The 18,966-nt window shown below is 43.0% G+C and overlaps 1 protein-coding gene across 7 annotated transcripts in view; it reads right to left on the reverse strand.

The window, feature by feature from the left end:
• Positions 1–900: 900 nt before the first annotated feature.
• The window catches only part of RABGAP1 (RAB GTPase activating protein 1), a 174,759-nt gene continuing 156,693 nt past the window's right edge, over positions 901–18,966 (reverse strand). For all 7 annotated transcript variants that reach the window (XM_077968056.1, XM_015116891.3, XM_077968054.1 and 4 more), the window contains 7 exons: positions 17,140–17,232; positions 16,600–16,710; positions 7,864–7,968; positions 6,905–6,988; positions 6,154–6,225; positions 3,966–4,163; positions 901–2,654 (listed from right to left, as the gene is read on the reverse strand). In XM_077968056.1, coding sequence (XP_077824182.1) covers positions 2,532–2,654; positions 3,966–4,163; positions 6,154–6,225; positions 6,905–6,988; positions 7,864–7,968; positions 16,600–16,710; positions 17,140–17,232 — 786 coding nt within the window. In that variant the 3' untranslated portion in view covers positions 901–2,531. The remainder of the gene's footprint in view (positions 2,655–3,965; positions 4,164–6,153; positions 6,226–6,904; positions 6,989–7,863; positions 7,969–16,599; positions 16,711–17,139; positions 17,233–18,966) is intronic.

Raw genomic sequence — 18,966 nt, forward strand, 5'->3', positions numbered from 1 at the left:
ATTAGGGAAGCATCATTCTTCTTCCTGCTATGGAGAAGGGGGTTGAGGTGGTAAAGAGGGGCAGCAGAAGGCCTGGGAGCCTCATCTGTATGGTGCAGGGATGTGGAGGACAAGCAGTGGGAAGAAAGAGGCTCTGAAGATACAACTCCATGTCACTGCTTTCCCTAAAGCTTTTAGCAGACCACACCTGTCCCCCAGGTGCTCAGTCTGCCTTTCTACTCTTCAGCTATTTCCCCTGCACGTGCACATTCTGGCCCTGGAATTCCCTCTTCCATCTCTGCTTGGTGAGATGCTTTTGCCTTTGAAGGTCTAATTTGACCCTTACCTCCCGTAAGGCTTCCTTAAGCCTCAAAAACACCAAGTATCCCTTATCCCTGCTACTGCAGCACATTATTTCTCAGAGGGGCAATGTTCATCATAAACACAGAGGCATCAGTCATCTTGCCCCATGTGGCCCGCCACACCCTACCACTCCATACATCTGAACAGGTGGGTGAGGGGCTGCCTCGCACTCACACATGCCTCTCTGACAGCACACACGGTGGTCTTCTCTGACTCTGCTTCTGTGTGCAGGGGATGGGGGGAAGAAGGGGACGGGGAGGGGAGAAGGGGACGGGGGGGGAGAAGGGAATGGGGGGGAGAAGGGGACGGGGGGGGAGAAGGGGACGGGGGGAAGAAGGGGACGGGGAGGGAGAAGGGGACGGGGGGGGAGAAGGGGACGGGGGGAAGAAGGGGACGGGGAGGGAGAAGGGGACGGGGGGAGAAGGGGACGGGGGGAGAAGGGGATGGGGGGGAGAAGGGGATGGGGGGGGAGAAGGGGATGGGGGGGAAGAAGGGGATGGGGGGGAGAAGGGGAGGCGACAGGAGCACATGATGATCAAACTGGTTTTTACAAAGCAATGCTGTTTGTACCAAAATATTTAATGAATATGCTGTTAAAATAAAACCAACAAAAGAAACAGTAATACAATTTTACTGGTTTATATTTCAATTCATAAAGTTGACACACTGAAACTACCCTAGCACAATGTCCACACACCTAGCATTAGATAGGCTTACAGCTATTTTGGTAACTGAACAAGAAAGACACAGAAAGCAGCAAAGGGGATGGTTGGTGGGGAGGGGGTTGCCACTTGTTACCTCCTTTATTACAGATAACCTCAGCAAGCGTTAGTACAGCCAATAAGAAAAAGAGCTACAAAACAACCCGAGTGTCTTTATATACAAAACCAGTGCCTCTTGTAAGCAGCCACCTCAACACTGAACGCAGAGAAGAGGACAAAACCATCTGCGTGTCAGCCTGTCAGCATATCACTATATAAATTAGAAGTCAAAGTTTTTTTTTTTTTTAAAGGTGCTAAAATCTCCATTCCATAGCTTTGAAGTGAGAACTTGCAGCCCATCTGAACAGTGAGGTTTGCACCCAGGCATACTCTGAGGAGGGCCCAAAGGCCCAGCCCATCTGGGAGGGACAGGCCCGCAGGATGGAGACCTTGCAGCATGTGCACCCTGCGCAGACATTTACAGACACGCAGCTCAGTCTTTCTCGCTTGGACAACCTGTTGTGCAAAAACACTAGGAATCTTGAAGTGAGGGAGCTCTGTCCACAGCTCCCGCAATGGCAGGGAGGAGAGCAGAGCCCAATGAACCTTGAGTGAAATTAAGTGCTCAAATAACCACATAATAAAATTGTGCAGATCGGCAGTCCTAGTCTGGAATTTAAACACCGTCAACTGGGCATATTGGGAAAGATATTTATATATATACACACACATACACACACACACACACACACACACACACGACACGTTAAGCAAAATAAGATTTGTCCATGTTATAATCCAGTCTCACAGTCAAGTCACCCACCCCCGCCTTTTGAAGTCATTTGGCAGCTAATGCTAAAAAATAACAGGAACTATGAGAGTTGCATAGAATTGATCAGAAACATGAATAATGCCAAACCCAAAACCTGCGCATGATACAGTTTAACAGAACCAGGTGCCTTCAGATGCAACTATGAAACCCTCCTATTTAAAACAAAGTGCTTCTCCATGTCTACCTGGGGGACCTTCTGCTGGCATTGAAGCAGAAAAGAATTATTTGAATCTCTGATCCCCTGCCCCACCCCCACTATATATATATATATAATATGTATATTTAAAAAAAAAAAAAGGTTTAGGAAAAAAAAAAAACAGACTGAAGGATCCCCTAACTCTGATCATGTAAACTCAGCCTTCAGGCTGGGTGAGGTGTTGACCTACACGGGGAAGAGGCCTGGAAGGTCACACTGAGGAGTGATTTCTAGAGTGTCCAGAGCATCGGCTGAGCTAGCAGGCCTGTTAGTATCAGTAGTCTTACCCCAGAGGTTGCCTGCTTCATGAGCTCTGGTCCAGTGACCTACCAACATGCGTCTATGGATCTGACTTAGGTACATTCTGGTCCTAGGACAAGTCACAGAATCACACATCTGGCCAAAGAAGGCAACAAAAGGTGTCATGTTTTCTGAAGGTGTCGGGAGGCGGCAGCTGCTCTCAGCAAGTCTCTTTCCCTTGAACCCCGGTTGCTGTCTTTATGGAGCTCAGTGTTCGGTTAAACCACGTCTTCTTGGCTGCCTGCACCTCGTTGAGGGCAAGCCCTAAATGGTGCTCCAAGTCCTGCAAGAGGAACAGTGCGCATGAGGATGCTGGGCTTGGTGTCAATGACATTGGCTCCCCAGAGGAGAGCCAAGACAAGAATGTAGTCTGTTTACTCTGGAGAGGCCTTGGGAAATTCCCTGTCTCAAACTGGCTTGAAATGCCTCGGATGCCTAAAGATTTGGGAGTTTTTAGTTAGGATCTAATTTCTTGCCTGGTCTATTTATTAAAACAGTCTTCTACTTTCTATGTCTCCCTCTTCTGTCCACCTAATGCACACCAGGCAGACAGCTAATGCTCTACTTCTGATGACATAATTTCATTTCGGCAAAAATCTTTAAACTCCCTAGCATGGCGTTTGAAATGCTTCGCAATCTGGATCCACACACTCTCTTCCAGCCTTAGCGCCACCTCCGCCCCCTACTGCAAGGAAAGAACTCCTGAGGCTCCTTCCTGGGCAGCCACTCTCCTCCTTGTGCTGTGAACATGCCATTCCCTCTGCCTGGAATTGCCACTGTTCTCCCTCTCCTGTAGCTACAATCCCTGTGCATTCTTTGATCACAGCACAGCTACTGCTGCTTTGGTGATGCCTTTCCTGATTATCCTGGGTAGTCACACTACCAGGTGTTAGCTTTGCAGTCCCAGACCTATAACAGGGCCTGCCAAAGAGCAGATGCCCAGTGAATGTGTGCAGTGAGGGAGAATCAGCCCTAAAGCTTTTATCCTGAACTGTCCATAAACAGTGCTTAGGGTTTAGAGGTGCTGGTGGACCTACCAACGCATATAAAGATGACCAAAACAAGCCCTAACTTCTTTATCAGGAAAGGAGGTTCAGATAGGTAGCATATTCACAGTCACGAAGCTAGTTAAGTGGTGGGAACTGGAACAATAAAAGCTTGCATTTATAAAGCCCCCAGCATTCTGCCAAGCCATTTGTGCACACTATCTTAGTCCTCAAACCAACCCATCAGATAGGGACTCATCATTTCCATTTGTAGATAAGGAACCTGAGATGTAGGGAGGTTACTAACCCAAGGTCAAACAGTTCAGTGGTAGAGCTGTGTTTCTAAAGCACTGTCTTCTCATCCCATCAAAAGATTCCAAGCTCTGTGTATCATTCTCAATATGACAAAGTGAAAATCCTCAAGACAGGGCAAATACTGATGAGACATCCACTGGCCAATAACAAGTCCTGTATTTCTTTTCATGACAACTGTGATCAAAGTTTAGAAGGTAGGGAAAAACCCAAACCATAAAGATAATTTCTGGGGCTTCTAGTCCACATCAGGAAACTCAGCCCGCAGGCACGTGTCTGAGCTTGGCTGCTGTTACCTGTATCTTACACTCGGCCTCCACCAGCTGGAGTTTGGTCTGTGCCAGTTCTAGCTCCATCTCTCTCAGCTGGTTCTTGAGCGTCTCTTTCTCTTCATCCGTGTCCTCATCTAAAACCTCCTTGGTTGAGCTTATGCCTTTTACACGCCCTTCTTTGTTGAAAAATTCCCGGCACCGCTCACAGTCATCCACTTTTTGCTGAAATTGAATGTTAGATGTGAAGATGCAAAGAAGAGGAACTGGCCCTTTAGGATGGTGTGAGCATCCCCTTTGGGGGACGCCAAGAGACGGCTTCTCTGTTGAGCACTACAGTTTCTGAAAACCTGTGCTCTTTGTAAACTAGCAGATAACCTACTGGAAAAGCCACTTGGTATTATATACCAAAAATAATAAAAATACCATTGTCTTAATTCAGTAATCTCACTTCTAGGAACCCAGGGTGAAAAATGAAGCTGTTAACTAGATAAAAATTTATGTACAAAATTTTCACTATAGAACTGGAGACAGGCAAAAAAGCAGCGGATAAACTATTCAAAACAATTAAATATTAAATATACTGTGCTATATTTATACAAGGAAGTACACCGCCTCTAAAAGGTTTTTGAGGAACTTTTTATAACATTGGAAAATGGATGCATAGTGGTTGAAATAGAACACAAAAATGTACATAAACTATGATTACAAATAAAATGTATTCCACATTTCATCAAAATAAGATGCCATTAACTATAAGAAATGTCATTTTATGTTCCTCTAAGAAAACATTCTGCCAGTTAAACCACAAAAAGCCAATTATAAAACATCCCACTTTCAAAGATGTTTAAATGTGGAAAAAAATGCTTATCTTAGAATGAATGAAATTTTATATGTTAAACACAGAACAAAGATTGAAAGAATACACACCACAGTGTTAATAATGATGTTATATGTGGAAAATGGATCATAAGGGCTTTTTTCCCTTATTTACTCTTCCAAATTTTCTGCAAGAATATTAAAGTTTTAGAATCAGAAAATAAGTTATATTTAAAAACCAGATCTGGATAGCCAGCCATGGTGGCTCACAGCTGTAATCCCAGCACTCTGGGAGGCCAAGGCGGGTGGATCACGAGGTCAGGAGTTCAAGACCAGCCTGGCCAAGATGGTGAAACCCTGTCTCTACTAAAAATACAAAAATTAGCTGGCGTGGTGGCACAAGCCTGTAATCCCAGCTAGCTGGGAGGCGAGGCAGGAGAACAGCTTGAACCCAGGAGGCAGAGGTTGCAGTGAGCCGAGATGGCGCCACTGCACTCTAGCCTAGGTGACAAGAGTAAGACTCCGTCTCAAAACAAACAAAAAAACACACAAAAACAGATCTGGTTAAACATTAATTATGACGAAGGCCAGTGTCATCTTGCTCCAGGTATAATGTTGCTTTGCGCAAACATGGCCATGAGCACAGAACCTACCCAAGTTCCTGTCCTCTGAGCTGTAAATATGTTAGTGAGGTACCTTTCAGTAAATTGTTTATCTTAGTAAAATCTGACAAGTACTGTAATATAGGTAGAGCTTAAAGAAAGAAAGCACCACATTATAAAAGCTCCTAAGCTGCCAACAAAACATTAAACAATTAAAGTTCTAAACTGGGCACAATGGTGCCCACCTGGAGTCCAGCAGCTCAGGCTGAGGTAGGGATTTCACTTGAGCCCAGGATTTCAAGGCCAGCCTGGGCAACACAGTGAGACCCTGTCTCTAAAAATAAAAAAAATAAATAAACTAAGGTCCTCATTGTACTTGGATATGCTACAGCAGAAGGCATGAACTCAGAACAACACTGGAGAGTGACAAGCCACAGCACATGGTTCTGACCTCTGCACTCCGACCACCTCAAGCAAGACCTGTCACTTGCATGACTCCCTCTCCTCAGCATCACACTGCTGACACCGACTGCCTTACAGACAACATTTGGAAATCGTGGGGGCACTTGCACGTTGAGAGCTAAAGCTAGAGCTTGTTTAATTTCATCTGTACGCCCTTCCAGAGAAAACAGGCATAATGTTAGTTGTTCACTATAGAGCCAGGACCTGTGACAGGTGCCTTATTGCTTAGATTCTCTCTCTTTTGAAATCAACTGCCTCCTCCCAAAACCTGTTTATACAGCCATAAAATGAAGTAGGTGGTATAAAATCTTTTAGGTAAAGATAAGTCTTACCCGAATTTTCTCAATTTCCACCTTATTGGCTGTCTGTTGCTTCTCCAGTCTTTCACTCAACTGAGAACAAATCTAAAGAAACAAATATAAAACAATAATCTCTTGAGCAACTGTAATCATTTGCATAAATTCTGTAGTGGAAGCTGGAATATGTAAATTGGAATTAACATAGTAGCAAATAGGCTGCTACCACTCAAGAGGGGATATGAAGTTGGTGGATAAGTAGGGGTTCTTCTAGGTATGCCGCCTCTGCATTCACTGGCCTAGGACTTGCAGAAACCAAGCAGCACCACACTCAATGGCCAATGGTTTCTGAACACCTGCCAGACTCATAAGCTAGCATGAGATCCTAGTGTAGGAGGGAAAATGACCATTTGTTATGTTCTTAAAACTCAACCAGTCAGGGAGAGAACCGGTTTAAAACTACACATAAACAAAAGTTCATAATTCTGAATCTGAAATACACACCAAAACATACTGTGGTTTTAAGTACCTACTCTGTGCTGGGCACTGCCAGGCACTCTACAAACATGGTCTTTTTAAATCCTCGTAACAACCTTCCCAGACAGGGATGATTTTCCTTCTTTTACAACTGAGAATAAGTGAAGCCACTTGTCAATGCAAGGGGCAGAGCCAGGATAGGAAACCAGAGTGCTTGCATTTGGGTTTGGGGGTGGGAGGTGGGTATACATTTTTTCCCGACTACAGGCTTCCAGATTACACAGCCCAGTCCCAGGGTACTGGAACTTACCTGCTTATAGTCACCAATGATAGAACTGTTTTTTTTAATCTCAGATTCTGCCTTGTCAAGTTCCCGACGGCACATTTCTTTTAACTGCACACATAAAAAGGCAAAAGTGACTATGTTAACATAAAAAAAAAGGAAGTTCTGTCACCAATCGCTTAGTGCTAGGCTACCCAAAAAGTGCTGAACCAAACCCTGGAAGTCCTCTAATTCAGCTACCTTCTTCCTTCAATCTTGGCAGCACTAATCCCCTGTTCCTGATGCAGGAGAGGGAGAGAACAGTTAAAACTTCCAAAAACGTCAGACCCCATTTCAGATTGAGGCTTCTGCTGAAGGTCTTCCCTGCCAGTACAAGCCAACCTGTGGACCTTCACTGAGACGGCAGCACAAACCAGGCACAAACCAAAGAGCTCATAAGAGGACTGCGGGTTTTCAGCATCTCATGGTTTCTGTAGAAAGGGCTTTGCAGTCTCTCACCCCAGCCAGTCTTGCCTCCTGGAGGACCAGGTGCGACAGGGGAGGGGGTTGCTCCTGGGCGCACAGCACCCAGAGCTCTTCTCATGCCTGCAGCTCTGTGTCTCCAATGACTATGGAGCACTGGCTCAGAACAAGACTTCCCAAGCTTGCTCTACGAGGGAGACAGCAGAGGACAAGTAGGGAAAGAGCCAGGCATTATATGATGTGTGCTTTCCTTCTGCAGAAATTCTACCCCCTCTTCATTGTTACACTCAGATGCCGATACACAGAAATTCTCCTGCCCCAACAAAGGATGGGCCTCAACCCACTGTCTCCTCCTAGGCTTTAATTAGGAACCATTGGATTTTACATAGTAGGAAAAAAAAAAGGTCTCTGGAGAGAAACTGAAGCCAGGTGTCTCCAGGTTTTCTAGTGCCAACAGGAAGCCACCAGCTGAACTCCCAATTCTCAAGCATTTGTGAGACAGGAATGTAGGAGTGTTCCCTTACCTGAGCAGACTCTTCTTCCAGCCGTCTTTTCTCTTCTTCTGCATCAATCAACTTCTGTTTGGTCATCAGCAGCTCCTTATTCAGAGCATCTGCCTTTTCCTCAGCCTGAAACATTTAAGATATGCTGTCACAAAACAAGAATTGGGAACTGCAAAGGGTTTACATTACTTAGCATAATCCCATCTTAAGATGATGGGGAAACTCTGATTCAGAGAGGGGAAATTATATCCCCAGGGTCGCAATGAGAATACACTCATGCCTAAGTACCTGTCCCAGTCTCTTGCTCAGAGGTAGTACAGGGCACTAGTTAGGAGCTTAGCCTCTGGCATCACAGCCTGGGTTCAATGCCCATTGTTCACTGACCATGTGCCACTTGGACAAGTCATTGAGACCCTCTCTAAGCTTCCAGCTCTTCATCTGAGGGATAAGGCATGAAAAGCATTCAGCACAGTGCCTGGAATACAGTAAATACCAATAAAAGGTAGCCGTCATTATTATTATTTATTTATTTTTTTTGAGACGGAGTCTCGCTCTGTCGCCCAAGCTGGAGTGCAGTGGCCGGATCTCAGCTCACTGCAAGCTCCTCCGCCCGAGTTTACGCCATTCTCCTGCCTCAGCCTCCCGAGTAGCTAGGACTACAGGCGCCTGCCACCTCGCCCAGCTAGTTTTTTGTATTTTTTAGTAGAGACGGGGTTTCACCGTGTTAGCCAGGATGGTCTTGATCTCCTGACCTCGTGATCCGCCCGTCTCGGCCTCCCAAAGTGCTGGGATTACAGGCTTGAGCCACCGCGCCCGGCCCATTATTATTATTAATAAACTGGTTTTCTTCCTCCAAACTGTGTTTCCTCTCCTTCATCCAACCCGTCTGGCATTTTTCTTGTTATTACCTGATAAAGGAGGCAGTCCCTTTCCTGGCACTTTTTCTTATCTTTAATGGCCACTCTCCACCCGTCTTTTTCTAAAGCATGCAAAGGTCTAGTGGGTGTAACTGTGTGTCCTAGTGAAAATGATATACTTTTGCCTGACATACGAGTTCCTGGTGCTGGTCACTCCAAGGATGACTGACTATACCATATTAGAGGAGACTCAAGGACTAAATACAGAGGGTCTCTGCTGGGCTCCTGATGTGGATAGGATTTCCCTGAAATTCTGACATCACCTAAAGTAGTGTAACTGGGCCACTGAGTTTTCCACTATACTCTACTTCCTTTCCTGTATCTTCTTTGGAAGAAACAGGTTCCAGAGAGCTGGGTCCTTAAATGGGGAACTGGGCCAGGCGCGGTGGCTCATGCCTGTAATCCCAGCACCTTGGGAGGCCGAGGTGGGCAGATCACAAGGTCAGGAATTTGAGAAAAGCCCAGCCAACATAGTGAAACCCTGTCTCTACTAAAAATATACAAAAAATTAGCTGGGCGTGGTACAGGCGCCTGTAATCCCAGCTACTCGGGAGGCTAGGGCAGGAAAATCGCTTGAACCCAGGAGGCGGAGGTTGCAGTGAGCTGAGATTGCGCTCCAGCCTGGGCAACAGTGCGAGACTCCATCTCAAAAGAGAGAGAAAAATAGGGGGGAACTGAGAATGGCATGATATGCAGATTCAAAAGGCCATTAATTACTGGTAAATTGCAAATGCATGCAATTAAATTGGGCCCTGCAGTTATGTCCTTCATGGGGAGTAGCTTATCATCTCCTTCTTTAGCTCAAACCCAAGAAGCAATCAAAAAAGGAAATGAAGAGACTCAAACAACAGGGAAAATGACTAGTAAGGAGAATGAAGTCCTGTTAAAGATTCTATTTTACTTTAACCAACAGAACAACCTATCCTCTCTCGCTTGGACTCGGTTAACATCTTTTGAGCATTACATTGAAGCATGTGCTACACACTTATGTTCTGTCCTTTTCTCATCATCACTACCTTGGTAGATGATGATTCATACTAAGACTGATTCTGAGGAGTATGGAGGAGCCTGCTGATGGAATGGGTCTTCTAACACAACAATCTTCCCTGCCCACCCCAACTCCCCAGTTTATAAAGCAGTTAGGCGGGGAAATGATTTCCCCAAGCTCTCACTAGCATGTGGCATAGCTGGAATCTGAAACCAAGTCTTCTGACATTGAGCCCAGCATTTGCGCCACCACTCCTAAAGCTGACTCTCAAGGTCATGCCAATGGGAAGGTGCACAGAGGATACTGGCCTGACCCAACCAGGGTCCTCTAACGGCACCATACCCACTGCACATTCTATTTACATCAGCCTATGAGGAGAGGGCATCTTGTCACAATAAACATAAATCCAGACTTCTAGTCATGAAGGATTAACAGGGAGCAAGTTTATCCTCCTACTATAAACAGAAAACTGGATAAAACATATGAAACAGCTATTTTCGGACACTGAGAACAATAAATGCAGAACTGAGGTTTCTGGAAGGAAGAAAACAAACAAGGTCCTGCTTTCACCCTGACTTTCTGCTTAGGTTCCAAGCAGAGCATGAGAGCCTCAAAGGGTTAAGGAGACAGGAAGTCAGGGTGGCTGGAAGGCATGGGACAGGGCTCTGGAGAAGAGGAAGCTCTAGAATAGCTTATCAGGCAACACAGGAGATAAAATGAAATAATGAAAATACCTAATTAAACCAAAGAATACAGAAAGAGAAAAAAAATGCAAAGAGGACAAATAGAAAACAAATGATCATTTGGATAAAACAAAAACCCATTTTATATATAAAGACACAGACACGTTAAAAGTAAAAGGATGGAAAAAGATGTACATACCACACAATACCATGAAATCTGGACTGGCTATAAAAATGTCAGATATAGCAGATTTCAGGACAAAGGATATTACCAAGGACAAAGAGGGACACTTCATAATGATAAAAGAGTCACTCCATTAAGAAAGTGTTAACAATCCAAAATGTATGCAGAAATTCAAATTACATGAAACAAATCCCTACGTAACTAAAAGGAGAAAAAGAAAAATGCACAATTAGAGTCACAGAAACTTCCACTGCGCTCTCTCAGTAAGCGACAGAACCACCAGAGAAAATCAAGTCGTTCTATATAAGACTTGAACACTATCAACCAATTTGGCCTAACTGACACAGTACACTCCACTCACAATAGAACATATATACTTTCCAAGTCTATGTGGTACATTCACCCAAACTGATTATATGATAAGCCATAAAATAAGTAACGGTATATTTTAAAAGGATTAAAATCAGGCAGGATATAATCTCTGATCACAACAGAATTAAATGAAAAATAAACAACAGAAAAGTTTCTGGGAAAAACAATAGTTGGAAATTAAATTACATACTACTAATAAACTTGTATAAGTGAAAGAATAAATCACAAGAACTGAATGAAAATAAAAGCATAACACATCAGAGTATGTGGAATGCAGCTGAAAATAGTGCTTACATGGAGATTTATGATTTTTTTTTTCTTCAAAGAGACAGGGTTACATTCTGTTGCCCAGGCTTTTTAAAATGCAGTGGTACGATCACAGCTCACTGTAACCTTGAACTCCTGGGCTCAAACAATACTCCCATCTCAGCCTCCCAAGTAGCTGGGACTATAGGCATGTGTCACCATGCTCAGCTATTTTTCAAAATTTTTTTGTAGAGACGAAGTCTTGCTATATTGCCCAGGCTGGTCTCAAACTCTTGGGCTCAAGCAATCTTCCTGCTTTGGCCTCCAAAATGCTAGGATTACAGGAATGAGCCATTGTGCCTGGCTGAGATTAATAACTTTAAATGCTTATTTTAGAAAAGAAGGTCCAGAGTTATTCAAGCTTCCTCTTTAAGAAGCCAGAAAAAGAGCAAATGAAACCCAAAGAAAGTAAAAGCAGAAATCAATGAAACAGGACAACAGAGAAAACTCAATAAAACCAAAAGTTGGCTTTTTTTTCTTTTTGAGACAACGTTTCACTCTGTCACCCAGGCTGAGTGCAGTGGCATTATCTCGGTTTACTGCAGCCCTTGCCTCCTGGGTTCAAGTGATCCTCTCACCTAAGCCTCCTATGTAGCTGGGAATATAGGCACGTGACACCACAGCCAGCTAATTTTTGCCATGTTGCCCAGGCTAAAGCTGGCTTTTGAAAAGATCAAAACAATTGATAAACTTCTAGCTAGGCTGGTTATGTCAAAGTGGGAAAAAGAAATGACGTACATCAGGAATGAAAATGAAACATCTCTATACAGATCTTACAAACATTAAGAGAATAGGGAAATACACACAACCTTATATCAACAGACTTAAGATGAAATGGATAAATTACTTGACACAAATTATAAAAACAGACACACAAAAAATTAGAAAATTTGCATCGCTCCATATCTAGAAAGAAAAAGAATTCACAATTAATTTCCTGCAAAGAAAATTTCAGGTCTGCATGACTTCACTAGGGAACTAAAGATTTAATTAAAGAACAATCATACATAAAGTCCTCAAGAAAGCAGGAGGGAACACTTCTCACTTCATTTTATGAGGCCAGCATTCCCCAATGACAAAACCAGACAAAAATATTAAAGAAAACTCCAAATATTCCGTATGAACATATAAATATTTAATAAAAATTAAAATCTTTAATAAAAAATAGAAACCCCAACTGGAGTTTATCCTAGGAATACAAGGTTGGTTTACATTGAAAAGTGAATTTATTTCACTATATTAATAGAATTAAGGAGAAGTACCAAATGATTCTCTCAACAGACACAGGAAAAGCATGTGACAAAATTCAACACCCATTCATGACAAAAACTCTCAGCAAACAGGAACAGAGGAGAATTTATTTCTTCAACCTACTCTATGAAAAACCTACAGCTAAGGTCTGGAACCAGGCAATGATGTCCACTCTCACCATTCAGCATCGTTCTGAAGATGCTAGTCAGTGCAGTGAGACAAGAAAAAGAGAGGCAGATAAATATGAAAGGAAGAAAAACTGTATTCAGAGATGATATGATTATATATGTGGAAAATCCCAAAAAATATGTTTAAAAGTTGCCAGACTAACAAATGAGTTTTTACAAGGTCACAGGATACAAGGTCACAACACAAAAACCAGTTGCATCTCTAGAGACTAGCAATACACAACTGGAAAATGAAATTTAAAAAACAATACCACTTTACAATAGATTAAAACGTGCATGTCTTGTAAATTGAACACTAAAAAACATTGCTGCTGAGAGAAACTGAAAAAGACCTTAATAAATGAAAAATTTAACATGTTCTGGATTGAAAGCCTCAATTGTTCAGATGTCAATTCTCCCCAAACTGATTTACAGATTCCATGAACCTCCCTCAAAAGCCAGATGCTTTTATTTCTAGAAGTTGACAAGCTGATTCTAACACTGATACAGAAATGCAAAGAACAACAAAGTCAGAGAACTCACATGAACTGATTTTAAGATTTATTATAAAGCTACAGTAAGCAAGACAGTGTGGTATTGACTTAAGGATAGACACACAAATAGATGGAGCAGACAGAATCAAGAAGTGAACCTGCAAATTTAGGGTCAATTGATTTTTAATAAAGGGGCCAAGTTAACTCAATGGGGCAAGTTCAGCAATCTGCAAAATGTCACAGAACTAATAAGCAGCCATGCCAGAGTTCACATCCTGCTGGACAGCAGGTGGGCTCACCAGCCAGTTTCCTTCACTCCCACATCTGTCTCAACACAGAGGAGTGACCCTGCTAGAGGGGACTCGAACATGGTCCTATCAGCTCTGCAGGGACCTTCTATAGGTTCCCCTCATCCTTTCAGCACCAGTGTCAGGTCCAGTCATGATTGGGGTCACCTAGGAATTAAGTGGCTGTCATGGAATTTCTCCACAGCTGCTGTGTGAAGAACAGCAAAAGTGACAGGTGATGAATAACAAAAGTGATGTATAATTAACCGAAAATACAAGAGGGCTATGGAAATTTTAAAGCCTCACACCAGAGCTTTTCTCTGAGATGCAGGAAGGAAAGAGCTCAAAGGAATGAAGTTCTTTCAAAAACCTAAGTCCCTAAAGTAAAAATATAATGAAAGGGCCCCACAATCCTCCCTTCAGTGAGGAAGAATCTGGCTGATTTTCAGTGACGATTCACAAGAAACTATAGAGAGAAGTCTAACTTGGGAAGGGAAAGTGAGTGTGGGAAAGGTGTGTCTCTGCAGCATTTTAGATGACTGCAGGATGGGCCCTGGTGTGACGCTCCTGAGCCCTGCTGCCTGCGTAGGAGGGTGAGCTCTGGTGTCAGGCCTTCAATTTGAGGGCTTGGCCAGTAGCTGGGTGATCTGTGTGGGATATTTAACCTCTTTTTGCTTCAGTTTCCTCATCAGTAAAATGGGGATCATAATTATATCCCTACTACAACATGGGCTACTCTGAGGATTTGATAATATATAGAAAGCACTTAGAACAGTGCCTAGCACTTGGTAAGTGCTCAAGAAATGTTAGCCCTTCTGTCACAATCCCTGGTCCTCATGTTTTTGATATGGTTATGACATCGATTCATAGCTCCTTGTCCCATATGTACTGTGGAAACAGGGTGGCACTGTAAAAAAAAAAAAAAAAAAACACAAAAAAAAAAACCCTGGACATTCCAGTTCCATGGGCCTGGCTCTGCTTCTTCCTGGGTGCCTTCAACTGAATCTCAAGTTTTATAGCTGCAAAAAAAAAAATCCTCATCCATAAATGGAACGTACATTACTGTTCTCTCAAGGCTGAGGTAACGGTGAGAGAGATGAAAGTTTAGTAAAATGTTTATCATAGTGCCTGGCACCACAAATCATCAGTAAATGGGAGCTAATATTATAATTCTTATTATTTTGCACTCCTAATATCAGGAATGAAACCTAGTTCTCTGACTACTGTGTCAGGATAAGACGACTTGAAAAAGGGTTTATATTGTTTAGGGGCAGGTTTTAAGAACATAAGTAGTCTATGACTCACTAGTGGGTGTCACTGTTAATACTGGGCCTGTTAGACTGGAAAATGCAACAGCTCAAACTAAAAATCCACCTGGAATTTTGGCCTAAGCTGCCTCTTAATTTCATTGTAGGACACAAAGGCTCCTGTTCAAGACCCGTATTTTTTTCTTTTCCTTTCTTTTCTCCTTTCTGCATGACCCCCAGCTGCTTTGAGGGCTGTGTTAGGCGCACACCTCTGGCCCTGCCTCAGTAGTCCCTGCTCCATGTACACCTGCCTCCCTCCACTCACTAGGCAGAAATACCCAAACAGGGAGTGAATGACCCATATAGTGTTTCTACAAAGAGGAACAGAGGATATGCTGGGAATTTGCACCGTAAGGAGGAAACTCAACCCTGATGAGCAGACTGTGGTAAGCCAAAAAGCCATCAAAAGAGCTCAGGTTCTGGTCATTGAGGGCTAATGACCTTGAAACATTCTCCCTGCAAAAACTGCAAAGAGGAGCCTTCCCTGTTAAATTCAGTTATTTGTAGATGACAAGCAGACAAGCAGAGGGAGCTAACATTGCCTGTGCCTGATTTTTTTATGATGCTTTCATATACATCTAATTATGTAATTCTCTCTATACCCTGTGACATAGCTATTATTCTACCACCCCTCATTTTACAGGGTGTCCAAGGTAAGCTGAAAGTAGAGTAGTTGGCATTAGTATCCAGGTCTATCCTACATTTTCTGAACTGGTAGATACTGTGGGCTCTATCTTGCCTGTTAACCACTTTGAGAATCTGATGAAACCATAGTCTTTCTACCTAGGAGAACTAAACAAAAGCACAGCCTTTCAAGGAAATGCATGAGTACACAAAATGTTCCTACGCTTCTGGTGGATGTCAAGGACATCCTGAAATTCATGGACCCTATTTCAGTGCATATAATGTAAGACCCCCATAAAAATCCTCAACAGCCTGAGCCCATCCCTGGAACTTTAGGAAACCAATGAGCAAAAAGGTAATCCTAGGAGCCTGGCAGGGAAATCTAAAGGGGTGGCAAACTACAGTCCAAGGGTCAAATCCAGCCTGTCACCTATTTTTGTAAATAAAGCTTTTAATTGCAATACACACATGCTCATTCATTTGCATATCATCTATGTCTGCTTTTGCTAAGTAGCAGCGATGGAGACTGTAGGGCAACAAGCCTCAAACACTTATTATCCATCCCTTTACAGAAAATGTTTGCCAACTTCTGACCTAAACCATGATCGAGAGATTATACCATTTCTTCTAAGGTTAGTTTGTAGTACAGAAAATAGTAAAGGGTTTCTGCCAGAAAAGACATCATTCCAAAATTGTTAAGATTAGGAGAAGCAAAGAAAAATGAAACATCTGTCAACAGAAACTCCTGATAAAACTGTAAGTTGCTGAGGTACTGAGCTGCATTCCAACTGGCAGTGCCTTTTCAACAGGCACAAAATATGTAGGATAACAAAATCATTTGTCTGAGGGGGGAGGTTAAGGTAATTATGATGATTAAATGCTCCTGCCAATTATAGTAATGTAAGAATTAACCACAAAGTCTCTTAATCAAATGATGTTTGGGAAAGGAGCTCAAGGATTATGTGCACAATGAGAAAAGAAGGTGGTAAGGAGAGCTTTGTGAGACAACAGATAATTCCTGAAGGAAAGGAGGGAAGTGACACTGACAAGCAAGTTGTATCACAAGAGGGAAACTTTACAGGTGGCTAGAATAAGGAATACCAAAATTCCAGGATCTCTTGAGGGGAAAAGTCAAGTGTCTCAGTGCAGTCTTTCCCTTCAGACCCGTTGGACTTACGTTATCCAGGTCCTTCCGTAGTGCAATCTTGCTGGTCACCAGCTCATGGGCTAAGTCATCATTTTCCTGTTCCAATCTCATGTTAGCTTCTTGTAGACGCCTATTCTCCCGCTGAAGAGTAGAAAGAAACCAGTTATAGACACATAAAAATCAGATGGAAATGTCATTTCTCAGGGCTAAACCTCAAAATAAATTTCTAAGTCCTATGGAAACAATAAGATAAATGGCTGGACCTCATGTGCTTCCAAATCAACAATTACTTATTTTCTAGCTCCATAAAGAAATACTTAACTGATTCAAGTGACCTTGTCAAGCAGCTACTATTTACTAACCGTGATGAAAAGCCACTGAACTATAACAAACCAGGCAGCTGGTTTGAAACAAAAACAGATCTTGCTTGCTAATTTGCAAACTCAAACTAAAACTTGAACCTACAGAGGAACTGAATTTTAAAAAGGACTCAATGAAGCTAGTTACAGGCACAATCATAGGAAATGAAAGCCTGGGAGCTCCTCACACGTAGGCCATAAGCAAACAAACCTCAAATCGCTCGATGGGGTCTTCTTGCTGGGCCTGCTGTTCCCTCATGGTGTGATACTCTTTCTCGTATTTTTTCAACTTCTTCTGACTAATCTGTAGGATAAATCATAGGGTAAATTAAGAAGTATTAGAAAGTAGTGGGTGCTTCAGTGCCTGCACTGAAGACGAAGACTTCTGGTGGCCTGGGCAATCTCAGTCATTATGGACGTGGTATTTCCTATTGTTTGGAGGGAAATCATCTGAATAGGGTATAAGCCCAGGACCCCAAATTTTCAATGTGTTTCGAGTTCTGTTGGAGATGTTTGGTTCCTAAGGCTTTAACTGACAGTATTAGAATGAACACCCTACAGATGGCTCCTCCTACAAGTTCTAGGTCCTATTTGTCCCTAATAATAATAATGCCACCATTTTATTTAGCACATGTGAGTGCTGCTGCTAAATCCTTTAAATCTGTGACCTCACACCACCTCTACAAAGTGTGCTATTCTCATCCTCATCTTATAGGCAAGTTAACTGAGGTATAAGGAGGTTGGTTATGTAACTTGACCAAAGTCACACAATAAGGGACTGGGAGATCTGGGATGTGAGCCCTGGCAGTTGGACTCCATCTGAAGTCCTCACTATCTTAGCACCTCTCTATCCCCTCCCTTTCCTCTCTCCTACCTCCTTCCGTGCTGCTTTCAAATAGACAATTATCTCTACCCTTAAAAACACAGCTCTGCTGACTACTCTGCTTAGATGCCCTCTCACCCCATCAGATTATTGTTCTCTTTCTCTCAAGCCTTTTCTTACAAACCACTGCAAACCACAGGCCTAGATCTTCACCTCTGTTGCTTCAAGACCTGCCCCTCCTTAATGTAAGTCAGGCCTTTGCTCTGACTTCTCTATGAAAGAACCCTGTTGAAGGACTCCAGTGGTGTCTTTTTACTCTGTCCAGTGGTCTTACATCTCCCCAACTAAACTTCAAAACTCCCTGACTTTCATGCTTTAACATGACCAATCCACTCTGCTTTCTTCTAGAAAATCTTTTCTCCCTTTATTCTCTTGGCTTTCCTTCTATGTAACAGGCTTTCCCCTCTTTACTGGCTGGTTCTGTCTCCTTCTTCAAACTAAATTATAACCAAGGGCAACACACCTTCAAGATGTAACTGCCTTTTTTTTTCCTCTTTGAGACAGGGTCTCTCTATCACCCAAGCTGGAGTACAGTGGTGTGATCTCAGCTCACTGCAGCCTTGACAACCTGTGGTAAGTTGATCCTCCCGCCCCAGCCTCCCGAGGAGCTGGGACTACAGGCACACACCACCACACCTGGCTGATTTTTACTTTTTTCTAGGGATGGAGCTTTGCTATGTTGCCCAGGCTGGGTGGTGACTATCTTTCCTTCCTTTGAACAGCTAGCCATTCCCTATGACATTTTTTAAAATTACATGTTCAAAAATTATGAGATATAATAGAAAAGTGATTAAAAAAAACCAGATGTGTGTAGTTTAAAGACTGATTATGGCTGGGTGCAGTGGCTCACACCTGTAATCTCAGCACTTTGGGAAGCCAAGGCAGAAGGATCACTTGAGGCCAGGAGTTTGAGACCAGCCTGGGCAACACAGCAAGACTGTCTCTACAAAAAAATACAAAAATTGGCCAGGTATGGTGGCATGTGCCTGTAGTCCCAGCTACTCAGGAGGCTGAGGTGGGAGGATCCCTGGAGCCCAGGAGGTTGAGAATGGAGTGAGCCAAGACTGCACCACTGTGTCCCATCTGGGTGACAGAGTGAGATCCCATCTAAATATATATATATTTTAAAAGAATGATTATAAAACTAATGGTCAT

The sequence above is a fragment of the Macaca mulatta genome, chromosome 15, assembly GCF_049350105.2.
Source record: "Macaca mulatta isolate MMU2019108-1 chromosome 15, T2T-MMU8v2.0, whole genome shotgun sequence".
NCBI lineage: Eukaryota > Metazoa > Chordata > Mammalia > Primates > Cercopithecidae > Macaca > Macaca mulatta.